A 13,541-nucleotide genomic window follows, 5' to 3' on the forward strand; every position below is an offset into this window, starting at 1 on the left:
GAAACCCTAAACTATAACGTCTGAAGGTGCTCCCATCTTGTGGTGGGGAAGTCATCAGGTAAATTAAAAAAGACTTTGGATTTTCATTTTCTAAAGAAAATATGAGGAGCATTTGCCTTGGATGTTGTGGGGGACTTCTAGCATTTTGGTAATTGGTTAAAAGGGAAGAAACGTAACTTAAAAAGGGCTTACAGGGGAAAAACTAGTGGACAGTGTCTATGTACATTTTAGTTAACAGGTTAATTATGGTGCACCTTTCTCTGAAGTGTCTTTGAATAAGTATGGTCTTAATGTGTTCCTCAAAAATGCATTTTGCTGTCCAGGGGTGGACTGGGAAGACTGTCCTTTTCTGGTGGCCGATTTCAGATTATCGTCGGCCCACTGGGAATGGCTCTCAATGGCCAGTCCGCGCCTGTTGCTGTCTCAAAAGTATGAGCATTAGTTGAAAACTTTTGCCCCATTACTATTGCACCTATTTCACTATAACCCCCTGTGGCCGTTTAATCCAAATTGAGGGCCAATATTCAATAAAAAAAATAAAACATTTATAAAAATTGCAATCTTGATACACTTTGTGACCTGAAAAAAGTCCTGTTGTACCCTCTTACCAGTAAAAACAACAACAAGCAAACATATCAAATTAAAGGGGTAATATCATACATTTTTTATTTCATTACTTTTCTTGAGGCTCACTGAATGTTTGTACAGGTTTTTGCACTAAAAACAGTTATAATGTAGTATTAAATGACCTTTTACCTCCTGGTTGGCCCAGGGGTTCGCCTCTGCTACAATACGCATCCCACGTAATTGGAAATATGGGATGTTCCCCGGATAAGTCGCACCTGATAATTTCACAGGTCAACCGAGGGAGGGAATCCCCATCGACTGTTTTGCTGCTTTCATACAGGACAATTGGCTTCCCGATGCATTAATGTTGGACAAAATACAGGACGTCCTGCTAATGCAAGACTACACCCACTACACCATTGTCTTTCCTTGCACTCTGTGTCCTTCTTACAAACAGTAATAATCTCAAATCAATAGTTCATGCACAGTTATGTATTTCTTAAGTAAAGAGACCTCAGCCGCTCTCTTTCAGTTTACCGCAACGATTACGTATGCTGAGGAAGTGGGGATGTTCAAATGAACACCCCGTTCCTACGTCACTGTGGGGCTGGAGAGGAGGTTTTGAGTTCTGAAACTTACATAATGTTTTTAATAGTACAATCACCTCTAAATGTATGTCAAAATATCAAGAAAGATTTGAGGCCTTGATGGTTTTACTGTGTGCCCACGTCAGAGATGCAATGTACAGTATGGACGCTTGCGTTTCTTGCATCTGTCTAAGTGAAGATACATCTATAATGTCTATTAGGAAAGATATAGATACAGCAAATCCCCACAAGGTGTCAGTGATTTAGATTTCACCTCCAGAGGATGCGGTCATGTCTGGAACGCTCCAACACCCAAAGCAATACAAGCAAAGGTAAACTGTTGTCATTGTTCCTAAGCATTTATTAATAATAAAAAACAATAAATCAGCCAACGTCTAACCCAAATGATAAGAGTTGTTGACTGGTTCAACAGCTAAGACAACAAAAAACTGAATTGATATACATTTGTTTCTGTTAAAATACAAATTTAGCCCACTTATAACAGAAAAACAGTTTTCCTTTTCCTTAAACTTTATTGATTAAGGTCAAACTTCATCATTGGAGGTGGTTATAGCAAATTACTCTTCTTTAACAATGCTGCTCTTTTAGAAGAAAGTACATCTTTGGTATAGACCTGATTCACAGTAGTGCCATCTCTGATTTTTTTTTACGGGAATGAAAACAAGGCTCTAAGGGTTAAACTTACCATCTCTTCAGAGGCACGCACAATAAAAAGCTGTATAAAGCTCCTAGATCTCACGCTAAAAGCTTTCTGACCATTTAATGTTCTTGGGATAATATACAGTAGATGTAGTCTCCTTCAATGATTTGTCCACGTAATGATCCAAAAACCCTGCAGTACAGCCCATTTACGAGACTGTGCATCCATCCTTCACAGGCTCATTGTCATTCCCCTCAGAAATCAAAGATGGCACTGCTGTGAATGAGGATCATTACCTGAATTTTCACCAAGTTATCTGAAGCATTGTTCCTGAAGATCGACATCTCTCCGTGATGTCTTTAGCTGTGCTAAAATGTTTCCCTCATGAAGAGCAGTGTTATGGTTTCTCTCCAGTATGAATTCTCTCGTGTGTTTTCAGGCATTGTGACCAAGTGAAACTCTTTTCACAGTATGTGCACTTGTATGGTTTCTCTCCAGTATGAATTCTCTCATGTGTTTTTAGGCTTTGTGACACACTAAAACTCTTTCCACAGTGTGAACACTTGTAAGGTTTCTCTCCAGTATGGTTTCTCTCGTGAATTTTCAGGTTTTGTGACTTAATGAAACTCTTTCCACAGTGTGAACACTTGTAAGGTTTCTCTCCAGTGTGAACTCTTTGGTGCTGTTTCAAGTTGTCAGCTTTAATAAAGGTCTTCCCACATTCAAAGCACAAATGATCTCCCACAGTGGCGTGTATTTTCTGGTGCTTTGTCAAATAGGACAGGCATACAAAACTCTTTTCACAGGAGGAACACTTGTAAGGCTTCTCATTCGTGTGAGTTTTCAGATGTTGTTTTAGGACTGAATTCACAACAAATGTTATTCCGCACTGATCACATTCAAATGGTCTTTCTCCAGAGTGACAGAGGAGGTGATACTTGAGATGGTTTGCATATACAAAACTTTTCCCACACTGATGGCAAGTGTAAGGTCTCTCTCCAGTGTGAATTCTCATGTGTATAATAAGATAGCTTTTACATCCGAAACTCTTTCCACACTGAGAGCAGGTGACAGTATTTTTGGCTGCTCTTCTTTGAGGCTTTTTAATGGAGAGATTCTTCTTAGTCAGCTCTTGACGTTGCTCGTTCACTTCCATCAGGTCTGAAACATAGCAAGTTCACAAAAATCAGTTCACAATCATTTAAGGTCTAGTAAAGTCAACGGTACCTGTGCTTTGGTACAAAGTCAATGGTAAAATAAAAGAAAGTCACAATTCCCAGCATTTTGCAGTCCTCGCACGCTGTGTGACGGACACCAGATTAGGGACATGCGTGATAATTTTGGTCACTATAATCGTGATATTAAATGATCAAACGGTGGCGTTATGGTCCTTAAAGGAATAGTTCACCCAAAAATGAAAATTGACTGATAATTTACTCACCCTCAGGCCATCCAAGAATTTCTTAATCAAAACAGAATTTAAGCTTTTTAGGATTTAATATCGGGCTGCCTCCTTTAAACAATGCAAGTGAATGTACTTGGTCCAAAATGCATATTTAGGGTGCATCAAAATGATCCACACAACTCCAGTCGACAAAAGTTCTTCTGAACCTAACCAATTGATCATTTTTAGAAACAAAACAATACTTAAATACTATTTAACTACATTTATATTTATGCATTTGGCAGACACTTTTATCCAAAGTGACTTACAGTGCACTTATTACAGGGACAATCCCACGGAGCAACCTGGAGTTAAGTGCCTTACTCAAGGACACAATGGTGGTGACTGTGGGGATCGAACCAGCGACTTTCTGATTACCAGATTACCAGTTATGTGCTTAGACCACTACACCACCACCACTCCTACAAATACACAACTACAAATGTTCGAGAGGGATGACGTAAGCTCATTTAAGGTCACGTGTTGAGGCAGGAAGCGCGTCATTGTTTACAAGAAAAGGAGCGCTGTACAAAAGTTTAATTGTCATAGCTGTAGATTTGTATAAGTGTATTGTTCAAAATGGTCATTTGGTGTGTTCATCCTGGATGCAAAACCCCAAAGAAAATGCAAGCTGGGAAAAATATAAACTTTTCATGGATTGCCTATACATGATCATGAGCGATTGAAGCGCTGGCTTATCGTGCTGAACCTGGGTATCAGTACACCCCTACATTCTCTCAAATATTGGAGGGTGTGCAGTGAACATTTTACCCCTGCCTGTCTTTGCTCTTGATCTTCCTCAATATCGGTTTAGTATTAAAATACACTAAGAATAGTTTGAGGAAAATGCCAATATGTACATATCTTAAGCTACATGCACATATTATGTGGAGTCCTCCGTGTGCATTTTGCGATATTAACGTTAATGATTAATTGACTGTTAATTTCCATGATGACCTATTATGAAAATGTCTGAAAATTGAGATCCCTAGGCAATACCACAATGTATTTCATTCATTACAGTTTTATGTACAGTACTTAATGTACTTCAGCTGAACTTGGTGGTGATGCGGCTCAGACTATGAGCCCAGCGGCCGTTCAAACAGACGAGTACAACAGAATGGAGCAGAACAAGAGAAATTGATTCATTTATCTACAAATTTATATCAGGACTCTAAGCAGTCCTGGTTTGGGTGTTGCAACTGTTCTATTACAACTTCACTTGGTCATACTTTTAGTCCATGATTGATATATAGCCAAGTGCCCCAAAACTCTTGCTTTTGTTTCCTCTTACCGTTTGATGTTCAGCCATGTCTATCCTGAGAGAAAGTGAGTGAACTGTTGTGCTTGACCCCCCTCCAAGCCTTTCTTTAAGTCTGAAGTGTGAATGTCTGATGCTAAACTAGGGGTGTTCCATGACATTTTAAGAAGAACAAAGATAATTTTGAAAGCCCCATAACAGACAACTAATTATCATAATCGCAACTGAATCGTAAGCCTAGGGCCTGCCGAGATGACTATATACGGCTCTGGAAAAAATTAAGAGGCTGCTGCAAAATGATCAGTTTCTCTGGAGTTACTATTTATAGGTGTGTGTTTGAGTAAAATTAACATTTTTGTTTTATTCTATAAAGTACTGACGACATTTCTCCTAAATTCCAAATAGAAATATTGTCATTTAGAGCATTTATTTGCAGAAAATGGTCAAAATAACAAAAAAGATGCCGTGTTTTCAGACCCAGAATAAAGCAAAGAATAAAGTTAATGTTAATTTTTAAACAATACAATAACAATACCAACTTAGGATGAGTTCAGAAATAAATATTTAGCTCCCAATGAGAAATATCTGGTAACACTAGCCTAGTTTCCATCCACTTTTCATGCTATTTTGTTATAGACAAAGTGAAAATGCGTAAAAATGTTGCGAAATGCGCCGTCTTCTACATGTTTCCATTCAAATGGCCTTTTAGCGATAAAAATGGTGCGCGAGGACATCATGTCTAAAAAAACACTTTGTCACACAAGTTTTGGTTTATCTCAAAATAAATCTTCCCGTAAGCCGTTTCCATACCGAAATGTGTGTTTATCGCTAATTGTGTACCTTTCGCCTAATTTCTTTTTCGTCCGAAGTCTTTGTAAAATGGGGAGAGTATTGAGACAATTCATTGAAATTAGCCATCTTATTGTCATTTTAATTTCACAAATAAATGCATTTGGAAGACAGAATAGCAATCCAAAGGGAACAGTTGCCCTTCTGATAGGACTGTAATATTGGTCCTCCTGATGTTGCGCCTATCACAGGTTGCCACCGGTTGCGACCCGAAAGTGAATCTTCATGGCCCTGTTCAAGATGGCAACCTGCAAAAAGTAGTGGGGAAAACTTTTGGTCTTAGTATAAGGACCATCAATTTATGTGTATATCCTGGGCCTGTCTATTAAATTGATGAAAGAAAAATGTATGTGGTGTGATATCAGAGTTTACATGATACAATCCTGATAGTCTATAGGCTAGGGCTGGGCGATCTCGATATGGCATTGCGATAATATTTATTTAGACTACGATGATAAACTTTTGACATGTTTACTCGATATGGATAGACCTAACAGCCTATTACAAAGCAGAAATAAACGGACAACAGCCAGTCAGAACGCAGATTTTGGCTTGTGCATCTAAGTACACGCCCATTTGCTAGCAGAGCACTGTTTGAGCTACCGGCAGTGAAGAAAGTGAATGTAAAGAAAAAATTATTGGAAACAACGAACACGAAAGCGACGGTGAAAGTGAACTCGAACTATCTTCCAAAGCTGAGGAAATTGTTGACAAAAAAGGTAACAAGACGTCAATTATATGGAAGTGGTTTGGATATCTGAAAAGCGACGACGCGCAAATTAAGACGGTCTGCGAAATATGTCGTCGGTCAGTGATAACCAAGACAGGAAACACAACAAATCTTTTCGGTCACCTGAAAAGGTACCATCCCAGCGACCACACCGAGAGTATGAAAATGCGGTCCCATGTTAATGTTACTCCGTCCACAAGTTTTGCCCAACATGCTAACGTTAGTGGTTCTTCTGTTGTTAGCAGCGCAAGCGGGGCTGTACCTAAACAACAATCAATCGTGTCGTCTTTTGCGACCATTGCCCCATATGAAAAACGATCAAAAAGGAGCAAGGATATAACTTTGTGGTTCACTTGTTTACATTTGTTGTCTTGGTTGTACCTCTACAAACATTTTGAAATGTTTGCTGCCCTGCCAAAGAAATTTGATGTGATAGTGTAGTCACAGCTTTTAGTTTGATATTTTATAATAAGTTACAAGGCAAGCTAACTTGCATTGTTTTGTCAAGGCAGATAAAGCATGTTTGCTAAAAGTAAAATGTTAACATTTAGATTTAAAGTTTATCAATATTCTTTTATAACAAAATATATTCTCAACCAATCCATGTTTGCACAGTTAAATGTTTGCATTGTTATTTATTTATGTTAATAATCTATATAGTTCAACAACTATTGAACCTTCTGGTTTCTTCAGGCATCATTATCAGTATACTTTTAAAAAGGGCAGCATTATTAAATTATATATCGTAACAAATATCGATATCATCAATATGGAAAAAAAATATCGTGATAATATATTTTGCCATATCGCCCAGCCCTACTATAGGCTATTTATTTTTTTCTCCCCAATTTTCCCAATGTGCTCAAAGTCCTCGTGGTGGCATAGTGGCTCACCTCAATACAGGTGGCGGAGTACGAATCTAATTTGCCTCCGCGCCTGAGACCGTCAACCCACGGCTCTTATCAGGTGGCTTGTTGAGCGCGTTACCGCAGAGATACAGCACGTGTGGAGGCTTCACACCATCCACCATCTCACCATGCACCCCAACAAGACCAACCACATTATAGCGACCATGAGGAGGCTACCCCATGTGACTCTACCTTCCCTAGCAACTGGGCCAATTTGGTTGTTTGGGAGACCTGGCTGGAGTCACTCAGCATGCTCTGGATTCGATCTCACGACTCCTGGGGTGCTAGTCAGCGTCTTTACTCACTGAGCTACCCAGGTGCACCTCAATAGGCTATTTTGTACAATCATCTAATCTAAAGCATTGCAATCACAACTGGATTATGTCCCGCAACTTTTAACGACCAACTGAACTTGATTGTCATCTAAAATAAATTAGAGTCATAATGCAATTTACATTTTCTGAAGAAGCACGGTAAATGTGATCGGAGGTATAGAGCAGTGGTTCCCAACCTTTTTAGGGTACTGTACCCCCAAAACATTTTATCCTGCCTGAAGTACCCCCACAAGCGCATGTGATCGGTGTGATTTTTCGATTTGGTGTAAATTTTAGGTGATACCTGAATTTACCTGTAAATAATGATATTTTTACTTCCTATAACTCTTATAATATAATACTTGTCTTTGTTCAATATTTGTATGACTTTTTCACATCTTCACATGTCCAGACCAATTATACAAAAACAAAGATCACATTTTATATAATAATAATAATAATAAATGTATTTTATATAGCACCTTTAAAAGATGCTTTCTCAAAGCGCTTTACAGGCAAACATAACAACAGAGAAAAATACACACTTTAAATACAAAAATAAACTAATAAAATTAATAATCAAGTAAAAGCAATCCTAAAATAAAATGTTTTGAGAAAAGATTTAAAAGTCACTAATGTATTTGAATTCCAAAGCATAGGAAGAAAATGCTTTATCACAGAACGAAACTGTGTCTTGGGAACAACCAAGAACCAACAACTTGGTACTTAGGTGTCGTTGTAAATGGGCTGGTTTCATTCTATTATTAGAGAGCACATCCCCGCAGAGGAAACACAGCGGCTGAGGCGGTTCAGTAGGTGTGGACGTGAAACCGAAAACGACATACTGTTCATGAAATTGCCGGTGCTTTGACTTATCAGCTTTTTTTTTTCTTTTTTCCATGGGTTCACTTGAGCTGCCACTAGCACTGCTGCTGCTTGGAACGGCGCGTTTTTTTAGCCATTGATCCATATCTAGCTAGTGTTCTACTCAAAGCTAGCCTCTCTGCCTGTTGCTATGGTCACTCTACTGTGCGGCCACACTGCGCACGTCCACGGACAAGCACATTTGGTGGGAAGGACAGGGTGACCATATTATAACATGATTATAATGTTATATAATATATATATAATATATAATTATATTATATTATCTAATGTTTTGAGAATAGTCAATGGCTAAAAAAATTTTTTTTGTCTTTTGAGAATCATCCCACGTACCCCCTGGGGACTGCTCACGTACCCCTAGGGGTACACGTACCCCCGGTTGGGAAACACTGGTATAGAGGGTTAGATTTAAAATATTGAAATGTTTTAAGATGTTCAAAAGCTTGTTTTCTTAAAGTGAACTCGGCATTGGACAAATAGTTTTATCTAGTCTTGAAAAAAGTACAGAGTAAAGCTAATTTAAGTTTGTGCAAAGAAAAGGCAAGTATACAGGCCTTACAATATAAATTTTTTTGTTTGGTAATTATTTTATTTAATGCTTTATTCATCCTGCTGAGACCGGCAGGAAACTGATGGACTGCGTACTCTGGGTAGGGAAGGAGGTATTGCCCCAAGTGAAGGAGTTCAAGTACCTCGGGGTCTTGTTCACGAGTGAGGGGACAATGGAGCGGGAGGTTGGCCGGAGAATCGGGGCAGTGGGGGCGGTATTGCACTCGCTCTATCGCACCGTTGTCACGAAAAGAGAGCTGAGCCGGAAGGCAAAGCTCTCGATCTACCGGTCAATTTTCGTTCCTACCCTCACCTATGGTCATGAAGGCTGGGTCATGACCGAAAGAACTAGGTCACGAGTACAAGCGGCCGAAATGGGCTTCCTCAGAAGGGTGGCGGGCTTCTCCCTTAGAGATAGGGTGAGGAGCTCAGTCATCCGTGAGGAGCTCTGAGTAGAGCCGCTGCTCCTTTGCGTCGAAAGGAGTCAGTTGAGGTGGTTTGGGCATCTGGTAAGGATGCCCCCTGGCCGCCTCCCTAGGGAGGTGTTTCAGGCACGTCCAGCTGGGAGGAGGCCTCGGGGAAGACCCAGGATTAGGTGGAGAGATTACATCTCCACACTGGCCTGGGAACGCCTCAGGGTCCCCCAGTCATAGCTGGTTAATGCGGCTCAGGATAGGAAAGTTTGGGGCCCCCTGCTGAAGCTGCTGCCCCCACGACCCGACTTCGGATAAGTGGTTGAAGAAGGATGGATGGCTTTATTCATTTGGTAGGCTAATTTAATATAGGGAATTTTGCTAAACAATAATTGTATAGAATTGTGCTGTATGTTAGTGTTCCAGAAAAGCACACTGGTGTTTTTCTCCTAGTATTGTATATTTATGTTTAATTTAAAACATCTTTGTGCATAGAAATTCTATATATTTGTTGTATTATGGGCTAATTCCGTGACTAAGTATATTATTTTGAATGGTGTGCAAAAGCAACTTTAATAATGAAATGGATGTCAACCATGATTAAGTTAATCACAAAGAGTGGGCATTCGTTTGTTCTCTGTGCACTTGTTGATGTGCATAATATGGGAGATATAACTGGACCTCAGAGACCTACTATTGTCTATAAAGGGAAGATTGGCCATTGCTTATGACTTGACTTGGACCATTGGAGCCTATATACGGACCTAAAAGTATCATGCCAACAATCAATGAGATAAACAATGTACATGATGACCGTGTTCAGAACATTTCTATAGTTATCTACGCTTGTAACCAATCACAATTCTAGAAGCTATCGCATTAGCATCAACTTGATGCTGTATCTGACAGTAAGTATTGATGTTTTAGGACCGGAGTTCAGTTTCGTGATTCTCCTGTTTTCAAACTCAAGAGGCTTTTGTACTGTTGACTTCTGCCATTTGATTTAGCAAACAACCGTCTTCAGTAAAACTTCAACTAATTTGATTGACACCTCGACTCCCGGTCTTCATTCCAAGCCTACTGGTCTACGGGTCCAAGCTGTGACTGATATTTTATTTCCCACTTTGTTCTTTTAAATGTATATGGAGTGTAAAGTGTGCTTGAGCGTGTGGAAAGCCACTATATAAATAAAACATTATTATTATTGCAAGCTAAAACTTTTTTGCAAAAAAATCATTGGGTGGAAACGTAGATACTGGAGGGAATGCAAAACTATTTCAGAAGAAAATCCCACCCTGTCCTCTAGTTATGGGAAGATCGGATCATTTTACTGACTTGGATCTTTGGCCTTGTTCAGACTGCCATTAAAAATCAGATTTTTTGCATATCCAGATTGTATCCAGATGAGTTTTTGATAGTCTGGACAGCAAAAAAAACACATGAAATCGGATTTTTCAGAATCTGATTCAAACCATCTCAACCACCTCACCATCAACGCCTATGTCGTTACCAATGCAACCCATGTAGACAGGTTAGTTATGTCTGAACGTGCTTATCTGATTTGATCACTTGCAATTAATAGTGCGGACAGTCTGCCTGAAAAGATCAATTTGAGAAAAAACCTGATTTGCCTGCAGTCTGACCATCTCGTTCAGCAAAATGTTTTTATTCAAGTCATTTTGTTCATTTGAGCAAAATTAAATTAAAATGTAACATTTTAACCTTCAAATTATAATGCAGCCATGAACAAATTATGAGAAACAGAAAGATTACTTCACCTCTGGAATCTTCTTGTCTTTGTCACGTGACAGCGGTATAGCTATTCAGCTGTCACGTGACAAAAAACAAACGACTGGGACCAAGAGTTGAAAGGTTAACTAATCATTTCCGTTTCCTGTACAGCGCCTATGCGGTTTTCACGTAACAAACGGAGGTTGCGCATTGCGCATGCGCGGCCAACCCACCGATGGAACGGATGATCCCCCAAGTTTCTCCGAGTACAACAAAACTCTCAAATTCACAATGCTCAAAAATAACTTGTATACCAAATGTAAACATAATATACAACTACATAACATTAAACAAGAATTAAATGCAATGACTTGATAAACCAACTTACATGATCGTGTACGTTAGCCACCAACGAAGACCATTTGTGATCCAGGAAAATCCTAAATGAACTCATTTACAATCTGCTTCTTCGTTTAACTAGCTCATATCTCAGAAATTAAACATGATGTTCTCAGATTTCTGCTTGTTTCTCCTTAAACTGATTTTTTAAGCGTCCAACAAGAAACCGTCACATGAGACGATAAAACGCTTCGTTTACGATCATTAAATTGACAAAGAGATGTGAAACAACACTCACGGAAAAATGCACATCAATATAAATCTCACAAGTCAAGTAAAACACCCACCTCAAGCTTCAGCTGCGATCCGATTCACACTACGGAGTGTTCACTGCTGAGTGCGGGATATCTACAACGTCATCACGCACAGACAACGCTTTGCAGGGTTGCCAGATGCTTTCAGAGAAATACGCAAAATAAATTGGAAAACCAAGCGCAAAAGCAGTTTTCCAGCGGGCTAGTTGTCCTACTTTTTACCCCAGTGACTATTTCCAGAGATTATTTAGTAGAGATGGGCCACTTCATTTAAAATGATTGGGATACAATGCCTAAATATTCATGACATTAAATATTATTACATAATATTCAACATAAAAAGTGACCTATCTGAATTTACCTGTACTTAGCGAAGTAGCCAGAATGGATGCAGAATGTTATTACTATGCTCACTTTGTAGGGCATTACAGCTTGGACCCGTAGACCAGTAGGCTTGGAATGAAGACCACTAGAGAATGGCCTACGTGACCGAGGCCTATAAGTCAGCAGACACACTGTCTCCTAAAGCATGAAGACAGATCTGGAATGGTTTCAAACTGCTTGTATGAGCATGACACCACAAAGAACATATATTAAGATCAGTGTCGGATTTAGGCATGGATGACATGGGTAGCATCTTGCGGAAGGGCGGCACCAATCCCCCTTTTATGACCAATTGTCATGATAATAGATGTAACAGTCTCAAATGACTGGTGGGTACATTTCCCGCTCCACTTCCTGTGAAGTATCGATGTATCCTTATTCCCAATTTGGAGTGCCCTTCGAACTGAGAGCTCCATTCGGATAGGAATCGCTCTTAAGATGGCTGATAGGAATGCACCTTTGTTGCAAACCGGCAACTTATGGTGCGTTTCCACCAACTACTGGACTGCACATGGGAAAACTCATTATCGGTTATATCCACCCTTTTCATGAACCATGTTTCATAATGGATGCCTGTTTTCAAGTTCCAGTGTCCAGTTTATTCACTCACATCAGCGTATATGGATAATGTACCGTTTAGCGTATTTAATGTGTACATATTGACATAAGGCTCCATAGTGCTGATACTTTAGAGTCACAATGACCAGTGCATCACCCATTCAAGTTTAAAGAGTGTGTGGATGATGTGAAACTCTAATCAGAGATGAGTAACATTGATATAACATCAGTACTTAGAGTTGAGTCTGAACTCATTTGTACTTCAACCAACGCTTAATTATTTTGAACCTTGTTTCTAATGAGATTGGATCCTCCCCTGAACCACATGGGGGTCCCCAAACTGTCAAATATATAACATGCATGTATAAATGTAATGTCAACTGTAGTCTACCATAGTACATAGACACGGCTGTGGCTTTACAGCTACCTGGCAGGTGCAAAAAATGAGAAAAAGGGGCAGTTTTTTACAGTAGCCTTTATCTTTGTAAACATGTCCACCTATTGGTCCAATGGCGGCGTCCAATAGCGTGGCTGAAGGTCTCCTGCGTGCTATCGTGCGCATAAAATAATACTTTGATTATTTGATTTGAGTTCCATGTTTTATTAATCTTATTTATTGTTTGCATTATTTCATCTGACTCCAATTATGAAAAAACCTTGTTGATGTATCTATGCTCTCTGGCACAGGACCGTTAACCACAAAACTCATCAGTTTTAGACTAAGTCGCTATAGGTTCTCGGATTGACCCGTTTAGTCTTATTTGGCTAAGTCCTAATATAGGTTCACGACTCATCGATTAGCCCCAGTCAATTGAGTTCTGTTTGACAGATTCTCGGTCCTACTCTTAGTATTCCCATTTAATTCTACCCGGCTAAGTCCTGATAGGTTCTCGGTTTGCCATTTGGCCTTTTACTTCACTAATGGGGTTCTTCTGAAGTAGCTTTGTTAAGCCAAATCTGACCATAGATTTGTAGTTAATAAGAAATGTACAAAAAAAACTGTCCTACAGAATTAACTAAAAAGTAACAATTTATTTGTCCAGGTTA

At 39.4% G+C, this 13,541-nt stretch overlaps 1 protein-coding gene across 2 annotated transcripts; it reads right to left on the reverse strand.

The window, feature by feature from the left end:
• Window positions 1-515: 515 nt before the first annotated feature.
• On the reverse strand, window positions 516-11,634 carry LOC127625034 (zinc finger protein 454-like). 2 transcript variants are annotated; one of them, XM_052100086.1, is made up of 2 exons: window positions 11,586-11,634; window positions 516-2,976 (listed from the first exon to the last, which is right to left on the reverse strand). In XM_052100086.1, exon 2 carries the CDS (start codon window positions 2,969-2,971, stop codon window positions 2,213-2,215), a length of 759 nt encoding a protein of 252 aa, XP_051956046.1. In that variant the 5' UTR covers window positions 2,972-2,976; window positions 11,586-11,634; the 3' UTR covers window positions 516-2,212. The 2 variants fall into 2 exon arrangements, with proteins under 2 accessions (XP_051956046.1, XP_051956047.1); XM_052100087.1 differs by lacking the exon at window positions 11,586-11,634 and adding an exon at window positions 11,288-11,567.
• Between the last annotated feature and the right edge of the window lie 1,907 nt (window positions 11,635-13,541).

This window comes from Xyrauchen texanus, chromosome 31 (genome assembly GCF_025860055.1).
Source record: "Xyrauchen texanus isolate HMW12.3.18 chromosome 31, RBS_HiC_50CHRs, whole genome shotgun sequence".
Lineage (NCBI taxonomy): Eukaryota > Metazoa > Chordata > Actinopteri > Cypriniformes > Catostomidae > Xyrauchen > Xyrauchen texanus.